Source organism: Lucilia sericata, unplaced genomic scaffold, assembly GCF_015586225.1.
Source record: "Lucilia sericata isolate MDLA Ls3-8-SP2 unplaced genomic scaffold, ASM1558622v1 Contig000933F_arrow, whole genome shotgun sequence".
Classification (NCBI taxonomy): Eukaryota; Metazoa; Arthropoda; class Insecta; order Diptera; family Calliphoridae; genus Lucilia; species Lucilia sericata.
The window spans coordinates 19,191-42,500 of record NW_023994920.1 but is presented as its reverse complement, the minus strand read 5'-3'; the positions used below and the strand labels follow the sequence as shown (position 1 = coordinate 42,500).

Below are 23,310 nucleotides of genomic sequence, written 5' to 3'. Positions count from 1 at the left end.
ACATAACATGAAACGCCCCTTTCAATGTGAGTTAAAGTGTAGATTGTAAGTACAATATCCTGATTTTAAATATCAATCCAATCCCCGGAATGAAAACGCATCTAGGAGTCCAACTACATACAAAACATACTAATATATGAACGTGTGCGGGCGTATATTCCATACCCTGCAGTTCGCTATTAAGGACCTCAACTAAATATTTACTCTGTTTACTGACACTCTGCTAAGGATATTTATTGCAACTGACTGCACTTCGTAGTATTCTCGTTGTTAAACTGCTGGGTATAGTTGCTAAAAGTTTTGTTTGTATTTTATAATATAAGAAAGAAATATAATAACAACACTATTCATTCTTTTATGTACGGTAAGTGCACTAGTACAACACTATTCTTATTTTTATTATATTTTCATTTTAAATGCCATAAAAATAAGATTTTCTTTTTTATTTTATGTTGCTACTACTAGGAAATTGGAATACTGAACTGTAGAGGGTAATATGACAGGAGAGGTTAAAAAAATTGTTATTGAACCGGAACAGAAGTAGAGCAGAACTCGAGCAGTAATAGAACTGAACCAAAAAAGAGCTAGAACAGAACTAAATGAGAACTAGAACAGAACTAGAACAGAACTAGAAAAGAACTAGAATAGAAATAGAACAGAACTAGAACAGAACTAGAAGAGAACTAGAACAGAACTAGAACAGAACTAGAAAAGAACTAGAACAGAACTAGAACAGCACTAGACTGAACTAGAACTGAACTAGAACTAGAACTGAACTAGAACAGAACTAGAACAGAACTAGAACTAGAACAGAACTAGAACAGAACTAGAACAGAACTAGAACAGAACTAGAACAGAACTAGAACAGAACTAGAACAGAACTAGAACAGAACTAGAACAGAACTAGAACAGAACTAGAACAGAAACTAGAACAGAACTAGAACAGAACTAGAACAGAACTAGAACAGAACTAGAAACAGAACTAGAACAGAACTAGACAGAACTAGAACAGAACTAGAACAGAACTAGAACAGAACTAGAACAGAACTAGAACAGAACTAGAACAGAACTAGAACAGAACTAGAACAGATCTAGAACAGAACTAGAACAGAACAAGAAAAGAACTAGAACAAAACTAGAACAGAACTAGAACAGAACTAGAACAGAACTAGAACAGAACTAGAACAGAACTAGAACAGAACTAGAACAGAACTAGAACAGAACTAGAACAGAACTAGAACAGAACTAGAACAGAACTAGAACAGAACTAGAACAGAACTAGAACTGAACTAGTACAGAACTAGAATAGAACTAGAATAGAACTAGAACAGAACTAGAACAGAACTAGAACAGAACTAGAACAGAACTAGAACAGAACTAGAACAGAACTAGAATAGAACTAGAACAGAACTAGAACTGAACTAGAACTGCACTAGAACTGAACTAGAACTGAACTAGAACTGAACTAGAACTGAACTAGAACTGAACTGAACTAGAACTGAACTAGAACTGAACTAGAACTGAACTAGAACTGAACTAGAACTGAACTAGAACTGAACTGAACTAGAACTGAACTAGAACTGAACTAGAACTGAACTAGAACTGAACTAGAGCTGAACTAGAACTGAACTAGAACTGAACTAGAACTGAACTAGAACTGAACTAGAACAGAACTCGAACTGAAATAGAAATTAAATAGAACTAAACTAAAACGAAAAAACTCCTTCAGTTGCAACACCCTAAGTCATATATCGAGCTAAGTATTTACTCAAAAGAATAAAATCTATATACAAAATAAATAGAAATGAAAAGAAAAAAATATCCTTGTGTTCCCCTAAAGCAGGCCCCTAGAGGAATATACATACATACACACATACAAATACAATTTCATCTTTGAGCAAGATGAATATAAGAAGGTGTGTGTTTGAGTTATTTGTGAACATGTTAAGTATTTTAACCCCAAATTGTATAGCTTTTAACCAAACTAAATGCCACTATTCGTACTAGGTCCCCCTGCTTATAAACACCCATAAATACTTTTACTGGTTCTAATTTTATTGAATACGTATATATATGAGTTGTTATAGGAAAAGGTTAGGAATTTTGGGGAATAGAGGTAGTGGTGACGTTTTATTCATAACAGTAAAAAATAAAGAGATTTCTATTTTTATTGTTTTATATTTGCTTTGTTTTGCATGAAGGAAAACAGAACAACTTTATGTGTTTCTATTGTTGGTTATATGGTTTCAGGAAAAGTCAATAAGTATGTTAAAAGTACAGTGGTTAAGAACGAAAAAATATTAAGTATGTTATGGGGTCGATCATGTCATGTTTACAGCTTTTCTTAACAAGCGGTCCCATTGTGCAACATCTTGGTTTCGATGTGTATAAACGTGTACTGGCTTGGTGTAGGGTTTTTCTTCATATCACACTATTGCGTGGTTTATTCTCTTGTTCTTATAAATTTCATTCACGTGTATTCTTTTTATATGTGTGAGTGAGCGTTTGTTTAAATATGTTTGATATTTAATGTTGGTGTAGGTTAAGAAAGAAAATTTGTTTACTTTTTTGTTTGTTTCTTTTCCCTAAACCCTTAAATAGTTGGCTAAACACAAACTTTCCCCCTTAGTTGTGTAACTAAGTTGCCTCACTTTAACAGGCACAGAGTGAGAAATATTAAACGCCCCCCAACCCAAGCGTAATTTGCTTGCAAACCTTTGCTGCTGAAAATAAGCAAAAGTAAATAAATGATTTAACTTTTTGTACGAATTTTTATATGTCACTCTGTTTCTATTGACTCCTTTCTACACATGTTTTATTGCATTTTTCTGCTATAGTTTTCATTTCTTTACAATTCACTTCTACTATTCTTTTCAGTTTTGTTAACATCAGCAATAATTGTTGGGGGTGTTTGTTGTCGTTGCTGCCTCCACTACTATTGCTGTTGCTGCTACTAAATAATGTTGTTGCTGTCGTTGTTGTTTTCTTCTCTATTTTTTTTTTTGTATTAATAAGTGCAATTAATATTCTTTGTTGGTTAAGTTGATAAACTTAGTTTTACAGTAAATTAAATTATAAGGTCAAATGTATTAAAGAATAAAATGACAAAAACTTTCACGCAGAGGGAAAGCTGTTGGTGTGAAAGGGTGGAAAATAATGTTTTATGTTGGTTTATGTTGTAAAGAAACTATATAAAAGCTTTTTGTGTTAAGCGTAAAAGACAAATGTTTTAGGGGGCGATAAGTTATTCTAGTTACAAACTAATTTTAGAATTAAACTAGTTAAATGTATAGAACAAAAACAACATTAAGTCCATTTAAGATTAATTGAAAGGAACTTGCAAATAGTAATGAATTGTAATGAAAACTTAAACTTATTTGGTAGTTTAATTACGAAACATGAGATAGAAGAAAAAATTGATTAATAGAGAGAAGAGATTATGTAATAGGATAAGGAAATTGGAACTAAAACAGAACTAGCACAAAACCTAGAACAGAACTAGGACAGAACTAGAACAGAACTAGAACAGAACTAGAACAGAACTAGGAACACAACTAGAACAGAACTAGAACAGAACTAGAACAGAACTAGAACAGAACTAGAACAGAACTAGAATAGACTAGAACAAAACTAGAACAGAACTAGAACAGAACAAGAACAGGACTAGAACAGAACTAGAACAGAACTAGAACAGATCTAGAACAGATCTAGAACAGACTAGAACACACCTAGAACACACTAGAACAGAAACTAGAACAGAACTAGAACAGAACTAGAACAGAACTAGAACAGAACTCGACACAGAACTAGAATAGAACTAGAACAAAACTAGAACAGAACTAGAACAGAACAAGAAAGGACTAGAACAGAACTAGAACAGAACTAGAACAGATCTAGAACAGATCTAGAACAGAACTAGAACAGAACTAGAACAGAACTAGAACAGAACTAGAAAAACTAGAACAGAACTAGAACAGAACTAGAACAGAACTAGAACAGAACTAGAACAGAACTAGAACAGAACTAGAAACAGAACTAGAACAGAACTAGAACAGAACTAGAACAGAACTAGAACAGAACTAAAACAGAACTAGAACAGAACTAGAACAGAACTAGAACAGAACTAGAACAGAACTAGAACAGAACTAGAACAGAACTAAACAGAACTAGAACAGAACTAGAACAGAACTAGAACAGAACTAGAACAGAACTAGAATAAACAGAACTAGAACAGAACTAGAACAGAACTAGAACAGAACTAGAACAGAACTAGAAAAACTAGAACAGAACTAGAACAGAACTAGAACAGAACTAGAAACAGAACTAGAACGGAAACTAGAACAGAAACTAGAACAGAACTAGAACAGAACTAGACGAACTAGAACAGAACTAGAACAGAACTAGAACAGACTAGAACAGAACTAGAACAGAACTAGAACAGAACTAGAACAGAACTAGAACAGAAACTAGAACAGAACTAGAACAGAACTAGGAACAGAACGAATAGAACAGAACTAGAACAGAAACTAGAACAGAACTAGACCAGAACTAGAACAGAACTAGAACAGAACTAGAACAGAACTAGAACAGAACTAGAACAGTATTAGAACAGAACTAGAAACAGAACTAGAACAGAACTAGAACAGAACTAGAACAGAACTAGAACAGAACTTGAACAGAACTAGAACGAACTAAGAACAGAAAACTAGAACAGAACTAGAACAGAACTAGAACAGAACAGACTAGAACAGAACTAGACAGCAAGAAACTAGACACAGAACTAGGACAGAACTAGAACAGAACTAGAACAGAACTAGAACAGAACTAGAACAGAACTAGAACAGAACTAGAACAGAACTAGAACAGAACTAGAACAGAACTAGAACAGACTAGAACAGAACTAGAATAGACTAGAACAGAACTAGAAAGAACAGAACAGAACTAGAACAAACAGAACAGAACTAGAACCAAATTAGAACAGAACTGGAACAAACAAGAACAGAACTAGAACAGAACTAGAACAGAACTAGAACTAGAACAGAACTAGAACAGAACTAGAATTAGAACAGAACTAGAACAGAACTAGAACAGAACTAGAACAGAACTAGAACAGAACTAGAACAGAACTAGAACAGAACTATAGAACTAGAACAGAACTAGAACAGAACTAGAACAGAACTACAGAACTAGAACAGAACTAGAACAGAACTAGAACAGAACTAGAACAGAACTAGAACAGAACTAGAACAGAACTAGAACAGAACTAGAACAGAACTAGAACAGAACTAGAACAGAACTAGAACAGAACTAGAACAGAACTAGAACAGAACTAGAACAGAACTCGAAACAGAACTAGAACAAACTAGAACTAGAACAGACAGAACTAGAACAGAACTAGACAGAACTAGAACATAACTAGAACAGAACCTAGAACAGAACTAGAACAGAACTAGAAAACAGAACTAGAACTACGAACTAGAACAGAACTAGAACCTAGAACAGAACAGAATAGACTAGAACAGAACTAGAACAGAACTAGAACAGAACTAAGAACAGAACTAGAACAGAACTAGAACAGAACTGAACAGAACTAGAACAGACTAGAACAGAACTAGAACAGAACTAGAACAGAACTAGAACAGAACTAGAACAGAACTAGGAGAAACAGAACTAGAACCGAAACTAGAACAGAACTAGAACAGAACTAGAACAGACTAGAACAGAACTAGAACAGAACTAGAACAGAACTAGAACAGAACTAGAACAGAACTAGAACAGAACTAGAACAGAACTAGAACAGAACTAGAACAGAACTAGAAACAGAACTAGAACAGAACTAGAACAGAACTAGAACAGAACTAGAACAGAACTAAACAAACTAGAACAAACTAGAACAGAACTAGAACAGAACTAGAACAGAACTAGAACAGAAGAACTAGAACTAGAACAGAACTAGAAAACAGAACTAGAACAGAACTAGAACAGAACTAGAACAGAACTAGAACAGAACTAGAACAGAACTAGAACAGAACTAGAAAAAACTAGAACAGAACTAGAACAGAACTAGACTAGAACAGAACTAGAAAGAACTAGAACAGAACTAGAACAGAACTAGACAGAACTAGAACAAGAACTAACCGAACTAGAACAGAACTAGAACAGAACTAGAACAGAACTAGAACAGAACTAGAACAGAACTAGAACAGAACTAGAACAGAACTCGAACAGAACTAGAACAGAACTAGAACAGAACTAGAACAGAACTAGAACAGAACTAGAACAGAACTAGAACTGAACTAGAACAGAACTAGAACAGAACTAGAAAAGAACTAGAACAGAACTAGAACAGAACTAGTGAAGAACTAAAACTCAACTAGATCTAAACTAGCACTACACTAGATCAAAACTACTTAGAACTGGCTGTACACATAAATAATTTAAATAAAATTTAAAATATTTAAAATAATATAAACCCTAAACCAATATACTTTGTTTTACGAAACGAAAATTATTTAAATATTTATTTTCAATATTAATATTTATTTTCATAATATTATAGTAAATTGATATTTAAATATGAAAATACATAAATATTTTGTAATTTATTTTATATTTGTAAAGCAAATACCACATGACCCACAGCAAGAGTTGATATATAAATTTTTATTTATTTTACATTTTTTTAGATGTCGTAAAAAAGTCGTATTTTTAATTAAAACAATAAAAATATATATACAGTATTTTTGCTATATATTTAAATTTACCATGATACAAAACATTATAGGGTTTTTTATGTTTTTTTTTTACATTTTTGCGCTTTTTATTTGGATTTTTTTTTTTAATTTTAATTTTTGCAAAACACATAAAATATATAACATTATAAATGAAATTGTTTATAACATACGACATATAAAAGGCATGAGTGAATGCGTGGTATAATTATTACACCAAGGTTTAAAGGAACTAGAAATGATAGGGAACCAAAGTAGAAATGAAATGGATGTAAACTGAATTAAAAGTCAACTAAGAACAGAACTGAGTTTTATATCAAGAACTCTCCTATTTCCATTTATCAACCATGTTTATTCAAAATTTTTCTCATTTCCTTGGGAAACAGTGTAGTTTTAAAAGTTTATAGCATATAGTTTATTTTAATTCCTTCTTGTTTATTTCATTTAGTTTATAAAATAAAAAATGATGTATAGGTTGGTTGGTGGTTATGTTTTCATAAAACTAACGAAACCATAATAGAAAAAATAAAACAAACCAAATGTTAAAACTCAACTACATACATACATACAACAATATACAGGAAAACACGCAGTGAGCGCGGAGGGAAAAACTACGAAAATGAAACAAACATGTCACTTGAAAAACATGTCAGTCAAAATGGTTTAACAATCTACTTGTATTGTCAAAAGTTTTATATGAAAAAAAAAATAGAGAACGGAAAACAAAAACATAACCAACTAAAGTAAAAACAATGTTTTTTATTTCAGTTTAAATAAAATATTTTAAAATAAATTTATTTTACATACATGCACAAACCACATACATACATACCCATATGTACATACATACATATGTACTAAAACAGTCATTGTCAAAGTCATGATAAAAATAATGGTTACAATTATTCGAACAGACATGAGTGTGGGTGCTGGCTGGGTGGGTTTTAATTTTAAACAGGAAGGAAATCCTAGGGCACCCATAAACTTTGCACAAAATGTTAAATGTTTGTTGTAATGCTGATGGTCATTTGGTTTTATGTTACTTCTATAAATTTTATTTAAATTTATTTATTTTAAATAATTTTTCATAATTCTATACAAGTTAGTTTAAATGTTTAATAAACATGTCACATACAGACATTTTTTCTCTGCTTTCGTGATTACTAGTACACATATAAAAAACTGTTGCAAATGACATTTCCATATCCATAATATCATTATGTAAATCTGTATTTACATAGATAATTCAAAATAGATTTACCGCATTTTTTTAGGGGTTACTTTACATAGAGGGCGAGGTTGGGTATACCTTGGTCTTATTTTGAAACACTTGTATTTCATTTCTAGTTTAGTTTGAGTTCCGTTCTAGTTAAGTTCAAGTTCTGTTCCTGTTTTAATTCTGTTCCAGTTCAGTTCTAGTTCTGTTCTAGTTCTATTCTAGTTCAGTTCTAGTTCTGTTCTAGTTCTGTTCTAGTTCTGTTCTAGTTCTGTTCTAGTTCTGTTCTAGTTCTGTTCTAGTTCTGTTCTAGTTCTGTCCTAGTTCTGTTCTAGTTCTGTTCTAGTTCTGTTCTAGTTCTGTTCTAGTTCTGTTCTTAGTTCTGTTCTAGTACTGTTCTAGTTCTGTTCTAGTTCTGTTCTATTCTAGTTCTGTTCTAGTTCTGTTCTAGTTCTGTTCTAGTTCTGTTCTAGTTCTGTTCTAGTTCTGTTCTAGTTCTGTTTCTAGTTCTGTTCTAGTTCTGTTCTAGTTCTGTTCTAGTTCTGTTCTAGTTCTGTTCTAGTTCTGTTCTAGTTCTGTTCTAGTTCTGTTCTAGTTCTGTTCTAGTTCTGTTCTAGTTCTGTTCTAGTTCTGTTCTAGTTCTGTTCTAGTTCTGTTCTAGTTCTGTTCTAGTTCTGTTCTAGTTCTGTTCTAGTTCTGTTCTAGTTCTGTTTCTAGTTCTGTTTTAGTTCTGTTCTAGTTCTGTTTTAGTTCTGTTCTAGTTCTGTTATAGTTCTGTTATAGTTCAGTTCTAGTTCAGTTCTAGTTCAGTTCTAGTTCAGTTCTAGTTCAGTTCTAGTTCAGTTCTAGTTCAGTTCTAGTTCAGTTCTAGTTCAGTTCTAGTTCTATTTCAGTTCTAGTTTAGTTCTAGTTCAGTTCTAGTTCAGTTCTAGTTCAATTCTAGTTTAGTTCTAGCTCAGTTCTAGTTCAATTCTAGTTCAGTTCTAGTTCTAGTTCAGTTCTAGTTCAGTTCTAGTTCAGTTCTAGTTCAGTTCTAGTTCAGTTCTAGTTCAGTTCTAGTTCAGTTCTAGTTCAGTTCTAGTTCAGTTCTAGTTCAGTTCTAGTTCAGTTCTAGTTCAGTTCTAGTTCAGTTCTAGTTCAGTTCTAGTTCAGTTCTAGTTCAGTTCTAGTTCAGTTCTAGTTCAGTTCTAGTTCAGTTCTAGTTCAGTTCTAGTTCAGTTCTAGTTCAGTTCTAGTGCAGTTCTAGTTCAGTTCTAGTTCAGTTCTAGTTCAGTTCTAGTTCAGTTCTAGTTCAGTTCTAGTTCAGTTCTAGTTCAGTTCTAGTTCAGTTCTAGTTCAGTTCTAGTTCAGTTCTAGTTCAGTTCTAGTTCAGTTCTAGTTCAGTTCTAGTTCAGTTCTAGTTCAGTTCTAGTTCAGTTCTATTCTAGTTCAGTTTCTGTTCATTTCTAGTTCAATTCTAGTTCAGTTCTAGTTCAGTTCTATTTCAGTGCTAGTTCAGTTCTAGTTCAGTTCTAGTGAGTTCTAGTTGAGTTCTAGTTCAGTTCTAGTTAGTTCTAGGTCAGTTTTAGTTCAGTTCTAGTTCAGTTCTAGTTCAGTTAAAGTTCTAGTTCATTCTAGTTCAGTTCCAGTTCAGTTCTAGTCAGTTCTAGTTTAGTTCAGTTCTAGTTCAGTTCTAGTTCAATGTCTAGTTCAGTTCTGTTCCAAAACGGTTTTTTATTTTGTGTGATATCAGCACTAGTTCATCAGGAATTGAATTAAAAGAGACTCTCTTAAATCGTGTATAAACTGAAAAATTTCTTTTGGAATCAAATGAAACTTGGTTTTTTTGAATCTTATAAAACTGAACTACCTCAATTGAATTACTTTTCTTCGATCAATATCATAAAAAACGTTATGGTCGTTAAACTGGCATTTACATTTTGTGAAATCCCTAAATATCACCTTAAAAAAACTCTTTTACTAAAAATATTTCTCACTTACCTTCTCTCACATCCTTATAGACATCATCCACATGAGATTCTTTATAGATCACCGAATGAAAACCAACATTTTTAACTATTTCATCATGATGATCTTCTATACTTTTACTTTTAGCTAAAGGTGATTTTGTTGTTGTGGTTGTTGATGTCGTCGTCGTTGTTGTAGACGATGTTGTTGTTGTTGTTGTGGTTAAAGATGTATTAAAATTTTTATTATCAGTACTGTGCAATTCCAATGATTGCATTTGTGTAAAATTTGTTGGAAAATAACGTTTGGCATGTTCAACATAATAGGCATCACGTTCGGTTATTATTTTACCCTCAAATACTCCATCCAATATGGAACCGAATACATAACTATTACGATCCCCTATCACATCGCCCTCATATATATGATCGGTTGATACATCGAGAGGGCCATTGCTATCAATTATCTAAGAGAAAAAGATGTTAAATAACATTAGAAAGGAACCGATAAGGATCATTTTATATTCATTATGATCGTATTAATCGGGATTGTATTTTTTCTACTTACCTCTAACTTATTACTAAATGTATATAAATCACGTTTTAATCTAATATGGAAGTCTCTTCCATGTGCTTGAAATTTTAAATGTACATAATGATCTTTGGTCACTGATCGTCGGGCTCTATGGTGACTAGCGCGTATATGTTGATGATCATAATCTAATGTTTCATAATGGGATATGTATTCGTTTAAACGGTTGTGACCTGCAAAGACGAAAAAAATAAATAATTAACATTTTAATTAAATCATTAAATTAAACTTAATAAATATTTTGCACATTAAAGGAGTAAAGGATGAAAACTCATTTCCCTTTAGTTAAACATAATTATCCTTATGCTGCTTATGATTTTTATCACTGGGAATATAAATTGTTAAAAAAAAGGTAAAATTTATATGGAATAACAAAGGGACTTAACATAAAGAAAACATTCATATTTAAAGCAACAAGTTTTATTTTTTCGACAGCCTTAACACCAGAGGGTAAAATACACAATCAAATTTATGTCTTTTAGTATGTTTTTATTTATATTTGTTATCCTGCTTGAAAAAAGAAACACACACACACATACACAAACCAGATAAACCTTAATCCTTGCTCTCACTTACAGAGGCCAGAGTAAATGCAGAAAACAGAAACAGCAAATAAGAAAAAAAATATCATAAAATAAATTAATATATGACAATTAAAATGACAAATGTTTTAAATAAAAGGCAAAAATTATGACTGCAAATAAATCAATAATGTATGCAGGCAGACACAGAAACAGACACACCAAAGTAGTCTTTTACTTTATAGGATTGCTATAGACAAATTATGAAATTGCAAATTAAAGGAAAACGATTTAAAGGCAATAGGATTATGAAAGAATATTGTATTGAAAATCAGACAAATTAAAAACCAATAAAAAATAAATGCAATGATTTTAAATAATTTTCGATAACTGAGAGGGTTAAAAATAATAATGTTTGAGGTGTCATAAGATTGTGGGGAGATGGCTCAGTTACCTAAAGAAAAAAGTTGTTTACATCTAGTTAAATTTTTCTTAGTTCAGTTCTAGCTCAGTTCTACTTCAGTTCCAGTTCAGTTCTAGTTCAGTTCTAGTTCTAGTTCAGTTCTACTTCAGTTCTAGTTCAGTTCTAGTTCCAGTTCAGTTCTAGTTCCAGTTCAGTTCTAGTTCAGTTCTAATTCAGTTCTAGTTCATTTCTAGTTCATTTCTAGTTCAGTTCTAGTTCAGTTCTAGTTCACTTCTAGTTCAGTTCTAGTTCTGTTCTAGTTCTGTTCTAGTTCTGTTCTAGTTCTGTTCTAGTTCTGTTCTAGTTCTGTTCTAGTTCTGTTCTAGTTCTGTTCTAGTTCTGTTCTAGTTCTGTTCTAGTTTGTTCTAGTTCAGTTCTAGTTCAGTTCTAGTTCAGTTCTAGTTCAGTTCTAGTTCAGTTCTAGTTCAGTTCTAGTTCAGTTCTAGTTCAGTTCTAGTACAGTTCTAGTTCAGTTCTAGTTCAGTTCTAGTTCAGTTCTAGTTCAGTTCTAGTTCAGTTCTAGTTCAGTTCTAGTTCAGTTCTAGTTCAGTTCTAGTTCAGTTCTAGTTACATTCTAGTTGTGTTCTAACTGTGTTCTAGTTGTGTTCTAATTGTGTTCTAGTTGTGTTCCAGTTGTGTTCCAGTTGTGTTCTAGTTATTTTCTAGTTCTGTTCTAGTTGTGTTCTAATTGTGTTTTAGTTGTGTTTTAGTTGTGTTCTAGTTGTGTTCTAGATGTGTTCTAGTTGTGTTCTAGTTCAGTTCTAGCTCCGTTCTAGTTCTGTTCTGGTTCAGTTCCAGTTCTATTCTAGTTCTATTTTAGTTCTATTCTAGTTCTGTACTTGTTCTGTTCTAGTTACATTCTAGTTCAGTGCTAGTTGTGTTCTAGTTCAGTTCTAGTTGTGTTCAAGTTATGTTCTAGTTCTGCTTTAGATCAGTTTTAGTTCTGTTCTAGCTCTGTTCTAGTTCTGTACTAGTTCTGTTCTAGTTACATTCTAGTGCAGTGCTAGTCGTGTTCTAGTTCAGTTCTAGTTGTGTTCTAGTTGTGTTCCAGTTGTGTTCTAGTTGTGTTCTAGTTATTTTCTAGTTCTTTTTCAGTTGTGTTCTAATTGTGTTCTAGTTGTGTTTTAGTTGTGTTCTAGTTGTGTTCTAGATGTGTTCTAGTTGTGTTCTAGTTGTGTTCTAGTTCAGTTCTAGCTCCGTTCTAGTTCTGGTTCAGTTCCAGTTCTAGTTCTATTCTAGTTCTATTTTAGTTCTATTCTAGTTCTGTACTTGTTCTGTTCTAGTTACATTTTAGTCCAGTGCTAGTTGTGTTCTAGTTCAGTTCTAGTTGTGTTCAATTTCTGTTCTAGTTCAGCTTTAGTTCAGTTTTAGTTCTGTTCTAGCTCTGTTCTAGTTCTGTACAAGTTCTGTTCTAGTTACATTCTAGTGCAGTGCTAGTTGTGTTCTAGTTCAGTTCTAGTTGTGTTCTAATTGTGTTCTAGTTCTGTTCTAGTTCTGTTCTAGTTCTGTTCTAGCTCTGTTCTAGTTCTGTTCTAGTTCTGTTCTAGTTCTGTTCTAGTTCTGTTCTAGTTCTGTTCTAGTTCTGTTCTAGTTCTGTTCTAGTTCTGTTCTAGTTCTATTCTAGTTCTGTTCTAGTTCTGTTCTAGTTCTGTTCTAGTTCTGTTCTAGTTCTGTTCTAGTTCTGATCTAGTTCTGTTCTAGTTCTGTTCTAGTTCTGTTCTAGTTTTGTTCTAGTTCTGTTCTAGTTCTGTTCTAGTTCTGTTCTAGTTCTGTTCTAGTTCTGTTCTAGTTCTGTTCTAGTTCTGTTCTAGTTCTGTTCTAGTTCTGTTCTAGTTCTGTTCTAGTTCTAGTTCTCTGTTCTAGTTCTGTTCTAGTTCTGTTCTAGTTCTGTTCTAGTTCTGTTCTAGTTCTGTTCTAGTTCTGTTCTAGTTCTGTTCTAGTTCTGTTCTAGTTCTGTTCTAGTTCTGTTCTAGTTCTGTTCTAGTTCTGTTCTAGTTCTGTTCTAGTTCTGTTGTAGTTCTGTTGTAGTTCTGTTCTAGTTCTGTTCTAGTTCTGTTCTAGTTCAGTTCTAGTTCAGTTCTAGTTCAGTTCTAGTTCTGTTCTAGTTCTGTTCTAGTTATGTTCTAGTTCTGTTCTAGTTCTGTTTCTAGTTCTGTTCTAGTTCTGTTGTAGTTCTGTTGTAGTTCTGTTGTAGTTTTGTTGTAGTTCTATTCCAGTTCTGTTCTAGTTCTGTTCTAGTTCTGTTCTAGTTCTGTTCTAGTTCTGTTCTAGTTCTGTTCTAGTTCTGTTCTAGTTCTGTTCTAGTTCTGTTCTAGTTCTGTTCTAGTTCTGTTCTAGTTCTGTTCTAGTTCTGTTCTAGTTCTGTTCTAGTTCTGTTCTAGTTCTGTTCTAGTTCTGTTCTAGTTCTGTTCTAGTTCTGTTTCTAGTTTTGTTCTAGTTTTGTTCTAGTTTTGTTCTAGCTTTGTTCTAGTTTTGTTCTAGTTTTGTTCTAGTTTTGTTCTAGTTCTGTTCTAGTTCTGTTCTAGTTCTGTTCTAGTTCTGTTATAGTTCTGTTCTAGTTATGTTCTAGTTATGTTCTAGTTCTGTTGTAGTTCTCTTGTAGTTCTTTTGTAGTTCTGTTGTAGTTCTGTTCTAATTCTGTGTTAGTTCAGTTTTAATTCAGCTCTAGTTTAGTTTAGCCATTAATTTCTTAAATATTAATTGGCATTACTACATACTACTTAGAGCATTAATTAAAATAATATTAAAAACATGTTTAAACAAATTAAAAATTTGTTTTAAAATTCTTATTACCAATTAAATTCTTAATATTGATTCGAATTACAAAAAGAACTTTTCCTATTGGTTTATAACAAAAATATAACTTTATATTAATATTAATTTGCTACTTATGCAAATTAAGATAAAAATAATTATTTTTTTAATTATATTTAAATATTGCAAATATGTGTAAACATTTCTTAGCTATGTATACAAAATAATATGTATATGACAATTAGAACTATATATCAATCAATTAAAATAACCTTATAAATGTGTTTGAAGTAAATATTTTAAAATAAATTTCTCTCTTATATGGTTATTTACTAAAACTATAAATATATGATATAGTTGCATCTACATAGAAATTTTAATATTTATACACTTACATACAAACACAATCATATAACGTAACATCTGTAGTATATATAATTAAATATTTGTTGTGTATCTAAGGATACATTTCATTTCCATAGGCAGAGTCTAAAGGAATATTTATTGGATATAGAAATATACATAAACGTATACTTAATCAAATATTGACCACATAATTGAAAGTACTTAACTAATTAAACGTACATTGTAGTAGATGCCAAACGATATATATATATATATATATATATATATATATTAAAATGAAATATTTACTCAATTCTACTCTAGTCTATTTATAGTTTAGTTATGCAACAGTATGCAGTAGTTTATTAAAATGTGCAGCAGAGTAAAGAATTTTATGTTGCATTTATGAAAGTTATGAAAGAAATTTATAGTAAATTAATGCAAATAATTGAAATTTATTAGTTATAGAATTTATGATCCTAATTGGATATGTAGGTAGGAAATAATGATTAGGATTATTAGGTATACGTCACATTAGCAAAGACTTAAACCTTTATACACACGATCTTAGTAGAGTCACCCAAACACTGAGCAAAACTTTGCATCTCATATTAAATTTAAAATATTGCTTAAATTTTATTTAAAAACTTTTACCACAACATATTTATGGCAGATTTAAGAAATAACCTGCCAAAAAAAAAAACCTTCATATCTCTTTAGCCTAAAAACAAAACTTGTTTAGAAAACACGTTTACCAAATTTACATTTATGTTTCTTTTTTCTTTGCCCTGCACTCGTTTATAAGAATCCATAAAGTCTTAGATAAAATTGTGTAAAAATAACAACTCATAAAAAGGAAAAGTTTTCTACAACAAATTTTCATCATTATATGGTTATGGCTTTTTTAAAATGCATTTATCACCGAAAGAATGTTGTGGAAAATTTGATTTAGGTTTTTTTTTTATGTGCTTGGCATATTGTTAATGTTGCCTTAGTTTGTAAGACAGGTCAAAGGAATAAGCTTTTTTTCTAGAGAAAAATTGTCTGTATTACAAAAACTTTATCTAGAGAAGAGTTGCCTTCAATTGACTGTAATCCAGCAACTTTTTCTATAGAAAAGTTGTCTGTAATACGGCAACTTTTTCTATAGAAAAGTTGTCTGTAATACAGCAACTTTTTCGATAGAAAAGTTGTCTGTAATTCAGCAACTTTTTCTAAATAAAAGTTTTCTGTAATACAGCAACTTTTTCTACAGAAAAGTTGTCTGTAATTCAGCAACTTTTTCTAAATAAAAGTTGTCTGTAACCCAGCAACTTTTTCTATAGAAAAGTTGTCTGCAATCTAGCATCTTTATCTACAGAAAAGTTGTCTGTAATCCAGCAACTTTTTCTATGGCAAAGTTGTCTGTAATTCAGCAACTTTTTCTACAGAAAAGTTGTCTGTAATGCAACAACTTTTTCTACAGAAAAGTTGTCTGTTATAAAGAAACTTTTTCGATAGAAAAGTTATCTGCAATCTTGCAACTTTTTCTATAGAAAAGTTGTCCGCAATCCAGCAACTTTTTCTACAAAAAAGTTGTCTGTAATCTAGCTACTTTTTCTATTTAAAAACTTTATAGATAAGTTGTCTGTAATCTAGAAATTGTTTCGATGGAAAAGTAGTCTGCAATCTAGCAACTTTTTCTTGAGAGAAGACATCTGTAATCCAGCAACTTTTTCTATAGAAAAGTTGTCTGCAATCTAGCATATTTTTCTATAGAAAATTTGTATGTAATTCAGCAACTTTTTCTATATAAAAATTGTCTGTAACACAGCAACTTTATCTATAGAAAAATTGTATGTAATTCAGCAACTTTTTCTATATAAAAATTGTCTGTAACAAAGCAACTTTTTCTACAGAAAAGTTATCTGCAATCTAGCAACTTTTTCTTGTGAGATATTGTCTGTAATCCAGCAACTTTTTTCTATAGAAAAGTTGTCCGCAATCCAGCAACTTTTTCTACAAAAAAGTTGTCTGTAATCTAGCTACTTTTTCTATTTAAAAACTTTATAGATAAGTTGTCTGTAATCTAGAAATTGTTTCGATGGAAAAGTATTCTGCAATCTAGCAACTTTTTCTTGAGAGAAGTTATCTGTAATCCAGCAACCTTTTCTATAGAAAAGTTGTCTGCAATCTAGCATCTTTTTCTACAGATCAGTTGTCTGTAATCCAGCAACTTTTTCTATAGAAAAGTTGTCTGTAATCCAGCAACTTTCTCTATAAAAAAGTTGTCTGTAATACAGCAACTTTTTCAATAGAAAAGTTGTCTGTAATACAGCAACTTTTTCTATAGAAAAGTTGTCTGCAATCCAGCAACTTTTTCTAGAGAAAAGTTATCTGTAATTCAGAAACTATTTCTATAGAAAGTTGTGTGTAATCTAACTACTTTTTCTATAGATAAGTTGTCTGTAATGCAGCAACTTTTTCTACAGAAAAGTTGTCTGCAATCTAGAAATTGTTTCAATGGAAAAGTAGTCTGCTATCTAGCATCTTTTTCTACAGAGAAGTTGTCTGTAATCCAGCAACTTTTTCTACAGAAAAGTTGTCTGTAACCTAGCAACATTTTCTTGAGAGATGTTGTCTGTAATCCAGCAAGTTTTTCTATAGAAAAGTTGTCTGTAATCTAGAAATTGTTTCGATGGAAAAGTAGTCTGCAATCTAGCAACTTTTTCTTGAGAGAAGTTGTCTGTAATCCAGCAACTTCTTCTATAGAAAAGTTGTCTGCAATCTAGCAACATTTTCATGAGAGAAGTTGTCTGTAATCCAGCAACTTTTTCTACAGAAAAGTTGTTCGCAATCCAGCAACTTTTTCTACAGAAAAGAAATTGTTTTGATGGAAAAGTAGTCTGTAATCTAGCAACTTTTTCCTGAGAGAATTTGTCTGTAATCCAGCAACTTTTTCTATAGAAAAGTTGCCTGCAATATAGCATATTTTTCTACAGAAAAATTGTCTGTAATCCAGCAACTTTTTCTATAGAAAAATTGTCTGCGAAGCAGCAACTTTTTCTAGAGGAAAGTAATCTGTAATACAGCAACTTTTGTAACGAAAAGATGTCTGTAATGCAGCAACTTTTTCTACAGAAAATTTGTCTGTAATCTAGAAATTGTTTCGATGGAAAAGTAGTCTGCAATCTAGCAACTTTTTCTTGATAGAAGTTATCTGTAATCCAGCAACTTTTTCTGGAGGAAAGTAATCTGCAATCCACCAACATTTTCCAGAGGAAAGTAATCTGTAATACAGCAAATTTTTGTAATGAAAAGTTGTCTGTAATCCAGCAACTTTTTCTTCTTATTTACATATTAAAAACCTATTGATATAGAAACTAAAACAAATATAAATTTAAAACCCAAAATTGTTCACTTCTTTAGTAACTTCTCTTTTCAAATTCTCTGTGTTTTTTTTTTTATTAATTTGAATTTAAGTTGACAAAATATATGTCTTTAAAACCCAAAATTGTCATCATTTGTGATTATCACATAATATGCTAAAATTTCCATGAAATTATATGAAAAATTGTATTTCCTTTTGGAATACTTTTAACGTTTTCTAACTTAACATATTCTGTTATCTGTTTCTTTCATCCCCTCTTTTTGTGGGGTTTGTTGTATTATACAATATTGTGGTTTTGCCATTTGGTGTCCTATTTGTTTAACCACTAGTCATCTACTACTACTATGCCCCTCTAGGTTTAAAACTCTACGTTAACAAAAAGAATCCTTTATAACAAAAATTTTATAGGACAACAAAGTGTGTCTGGGTGTGTGTGTGTGTATGTAGATCTGTTGGTGTTTTAGTAGGCAAATTATATGTTTTTGGGTTAACTACACACATACAAACTTAAAAAAATACCAGCTTAGTTTTTGGTTACAACTGGATTTGTGTGACCCACTAACAAAGTATTTTCTGAACAAAAAAACCATATTAAAAAAATAAGATCAAACCAATTTTTTACTACAACAACAACGTTAAAGGACCCTTATACTTTTACCTTAAAGGACTAAAATAATATTAACAAACAGCAACATAAACATTAAATTTATATAAGTTTGTTACATCCTTTAACACACATAACCAAATACACCCACATAAGTTTTGTCACAAGAACATACAAACAAAAAAAAAAATATCCTTATTGAATTGCTAAAGGACCAACTTAACAACCGTAAATAGTGTAATACAAGTAAATTTTCTAACTATATGTAGATATCAATGAATCTCTATCCTTTTCTTATCTATTTATGTTTGGCAGACATATTAATATTAAGTATGTATGTGTTTGCATGTATATGAATCCTATGAAGGATTGTTTTTCGTTTAAAGTGTCAATAAAGGTTGATTATGCTATTAATCGTGGGGTCAAAATAATAATATTAAACTAAATTGTTTTGGGTTAGTTTCTTTGGTTACACATTCAGTTTTACTCCAAATCATTAACACCTGACACACTCACATATAGTTTACGAAATTGAAATTATACATATACATACAATAAGCTTTATATACATTAGCATATACAAGTCCTGGTTTATAGTATTTAGTAGAAGTAATTATTAATCACTTGTCAGTTGCCATAATTTTGGGAAATTATATTCATGTAATTTGCTTAAGAAAAGGATTTACTAATGTTAATAGTTGTTTAATAATAGAAAAGCAATTATGGAAATATGTAAACCAATATATTTACAAATAATTTTAGATTGACAGCCAGACCCTACTTTTCTTGCCTTAAGATAGGTAACTTTTTTTAAAAGAAACTTTCCTACAGACAACAGACAACATTTTTATATAGAAGTGTTGCTAAATTACAAAACAGAGCTAAAACAGAACTAGAACAGAACTAGAACAGAACCAGAACAGAACTAGAACAGAACTAGAACAGAACTAGAACAGAACTAGAACTAGAACAGAACTAGAACAGAACTAGAACTAGAACAGAACTAGAACAGAACTAGAACAGAACTAGAACTAGAACAGAACTAGAACAGAACTAGAACAGAACTAGAACAGAACTAGAACAGAACTAGAACAGAACTAGAACAGAACTAGAACAGAACTAGAACAGAACTAGAACAGAACTAGAACAGAACTAGAACAGAACTAGAACAGAACTAGAACAGAACTAGAACAGAACTAGAACAGAACTAGAACAGAACTAGAACAGAACTAGAACAGAACTAGAACAGAACTAGAACAGAACTAGAACAGAACTAGAACAGAACTAGAACAGAACTAGAACAGAACTAGAACAGAACTAGAACAGAACTAGAACAGAACTAGAACAGAACTAGAACAGACTAGAACAGACTAGAACAGAACTAGAACAGAACTAGAACAGAACCAGAACAGAACTAGAACAGAACTAGAACAGAACTAGAACAGAACTAGAATCAGAACTAAGAACAGAACTAGAACAGAACTAGAACAGAACTAGAAAGAACTAGAACAGAACTAGAACAGAACTAGAACAGAACTAGAACAGAACTAGAACAGAACTAGAACAGAACTAGAACAGAACTAGAACAGAACTAGAACAGAACTAGAACAGAACTAGAACAGAACTAGAACAGAACTAGAACAGAACTAGAACAGAACTAGAACAGAACTAGAACAGAACTAGAACAGAACTAGAACAGAACTAGAACAGAACTAGAACAGAACTAGAACAGAACTAGAACAGAACTAGAACAGAACTAGAACAGAACTAGAACAGAACTAGAACAGAACTAGAACAGAACTAGAACAGAACTAGAACAGAACTAGAACAGAACTAGAACAGAACTTAGAAAAGAACTAGAACGGAACTAGAGCAGAACTAGAACAGAACTAGAACAGAACTAGAACAGAACTAGAACGGAACTAGAACAAAACTAGAACAGAACTAGAACAGAACTAGAACAGAACTAGAACAGAACTAGAACAGAACTAGAACAGAACTAGAACAGAACTAGAACAGAACAGAACTAGAACAGAACTAGAACAGAACTAGAACAGAACTAGAACAGAACAGAACTAGAACAGAACTAGAACAGAACTAGAACAGAACTAGAACTAGAACAGACTAGAACAGAACTAGAACAGAACTAGAACTAGAACAGAACTAGAACAGAACTAGAACAGAACTAGAACAGAACTAGAACAGAACTAGAACAGAACTAGAACAGAACTAGAACAGAACTAGAACAGAACTAGAACAGAACTAGAACAGAACTAGAACAGAACTAGAACAGAACTAGAACAGAACTAGAACAGAACTAGAACAGAACTAGAACAAGAACAGAACTACAGACATCCTTCCTATAAAAAAGTTTCTTTATTCCACTTTTGGGAATTAACCTTTTATTTGTACTATTTTTTAATTAAAATCATTTATCAATTTCAACAATATTTTTTAAAATATGTATATTCTATTTCTATTTAATACATTTATTAAACTTTGAAAAAAAATATATAAATTATTTTCTTCTTTTTTCGTTTTTCTCAATTTCTCCGAAAAGATATTAAAACATAATCTTTAATATGTAAAATACAAAAATTTTTTTCTACTTTAAAAAATATATACCATTTTAATTAAAATGCAATTTATGTAACAGTTCTATTAAACAACAAATGCAACTTTACAAAAAAAAAAAAAAAAAAAAAATACTTCTAATTTATATGCAAATATAAACAAATAATGAACACACATTTACATTCACAAATTGACTAACAAATACAGATAAATGAAACTAATGAAAATAAGTTTACACAAAAATACATTTGCACTTAGTTAGTACAAACTTATACATGGACAAAAAACTAAGTTTAAAATTTTTCATAAAATTTTAGGTAAGTGTGTGAGAAATACTGAAATACCAGGATACATCACTTTGATTACCTGTAAGACTCTCCGTATTGTAAAGAGTAATGAGACTACATTATAGATCACTTAGAGACACTAAAGTGAGATTTGACCACAGCATAGATTACCTGGGATGTATAAAGTAAATAGAGAAAAGCGATATGTGGGAAAGAGTTCTAAAACTAGGGGAATTTATCTCATATACTAATACAACTGTATTAATACTGAAATGCAGCCATTCTTTAGTCTGAAAATAGAAACCCTATACAATTTTACAGCAATAATCTATAGGTAATTGCCAATGTATTTATTTTATAAATGTGTCTGAGTAGCACGTACATATGCTGAAAAGTATGCAATTGAAATTTTAACTATAAAATGAAAGGATATTTTATAAACATTTATACATACATATGTATAATATGGGGGAACTCTTTTTAATTTTTTTTTGTAGAACTGAAAAAGTTTAATTTTTCCTTTTATAAGATTTAATAAATTTCGTTTTTAGATTTGATAAAAATTTTTTGGATTTAAAAAGTGCTCATAAAAGTAGACGCCCCTAATGTATGTTCAACATATGTATGTATATATTTTATATTAAAATAATACGTATTTACTTATGTGTTTATTATTTATATGTTCAATATAAAACAAATAAATTATGCATAAATGCATAAATAATAAAAAATAAAAAAAGCTAGATAAAATAATAAAAAAAGCTAGATAGATAGATAGATAGATAGATAGATAGGTAGGTAGATAGATAGATAGATAGATAGATAGATAGATAGATAGATAGATAGATAGATAGATAGATAGATAGATAGATAGATAGATAGATAGATAGATAGATATATAGATAGATAGATAGATAGATAGATAGATAGATAGATAGATAGATAGATAGATAGATAGATAGATAGATAGATAGATAGATAGATAGATAGATAGATAGATAGATAGATAGATAGATAGATAGATAGATAGATAGATAGATAGATAGATAGATAGATAGATAGATAGATAGATAGATAGATAGATAGATAGATAGATAGATAGATAGATAGATAGATAGATAGATAGATAGATAGATAGATAGATAGATAGATAGATAGATAGGTAGATACATAGATAGATAGATAGATAGATAGATAGATAGATAGATAGACAGATAGATAGATAGATAGATAGATAGATAGATAGATAGATAGATAGATAGATAGATAGATAGATAGATAGATAGATTGATAGATAGATAGATAGATAGATAGATAGATAGATAGATAGATAGATAGATAGATAGATAGATAGATAGATAGATAGATAGATAGATAGATAGATAGATAGATATATAGATAGATAGATAGATAGATAGATAGATAGATAGATAGATAGATAGATAGATAGATAGATAGATAGATAGATAGATAGATAGATAGATAGATAGATAGATAGATAGATAGATAGATAGATAGATAGATAGAAAGATAGTTGTCTGTAAAACAGCAACCTTTTCTATAGAAAAGTTGTCTGTAAAACAGCAAATTTTTCTAGAGAAAAGTTCTATATACAACAGCAACCTTTTTTCTAGAGAAAAGTTGTCTGTAAAACAGCAACCTTTTCTACAGATAAGATGTCTGTAAAACAGCAACTTTATTAGAGAAAAGTTGTCTGTAAAACAGCAACTTTTTCTAGAGAAAATTTGTCCGTAAAACAGCAACTTTTTCTATAGAAAAGTTGTCTGTAAAACAGCAACTTTTTCTAGAGAAAAGTTTTCTGTAAAACAGCAACTTTTTCTAGAGAAAAGTTTTCTGTAAAACAGCAACTTTTTCTATAGAAAAGTTGTCAGTAAAACAGCAACTTT

At 30.9% G+C, this 23,310-nt stretch overlaps 1 protein-coding gene across 1 annotated transcript in view; it reads right to left on the bottom strand.

Annotated features, from left to right (window-relative positions):
- The window catches only part of LOC119609134 (disintegrin and metalloproteinase domain-containing protein 10), a 73,571-nt gene extending 62,917 nt beyond the window's left edge, over positions 1 to 10,654 (bottom strand). Inside the window, exons 1-2 of the mRNA XM_037963838.1 lie at positions 10,462 to 10,654; positions 9,928 to 10,360 (exon numbers count right to left, since the gene is read on the bottom strand). Of these exons, the coding sequence (XP_037819766.1) occupies positions 9,928 to 10,171 (244 nt within the window). The 5' untranslated portion in view covers positions 10,172 to 10,360; positions 10,462 to 10,654. The remainder of the gene's footprint in view (positions 1 to 9,927; positions 10,361 to 10,461) is intronic.
- Positions 10,655 to 23,310: the final 12,656 nt, after the last annotated feature.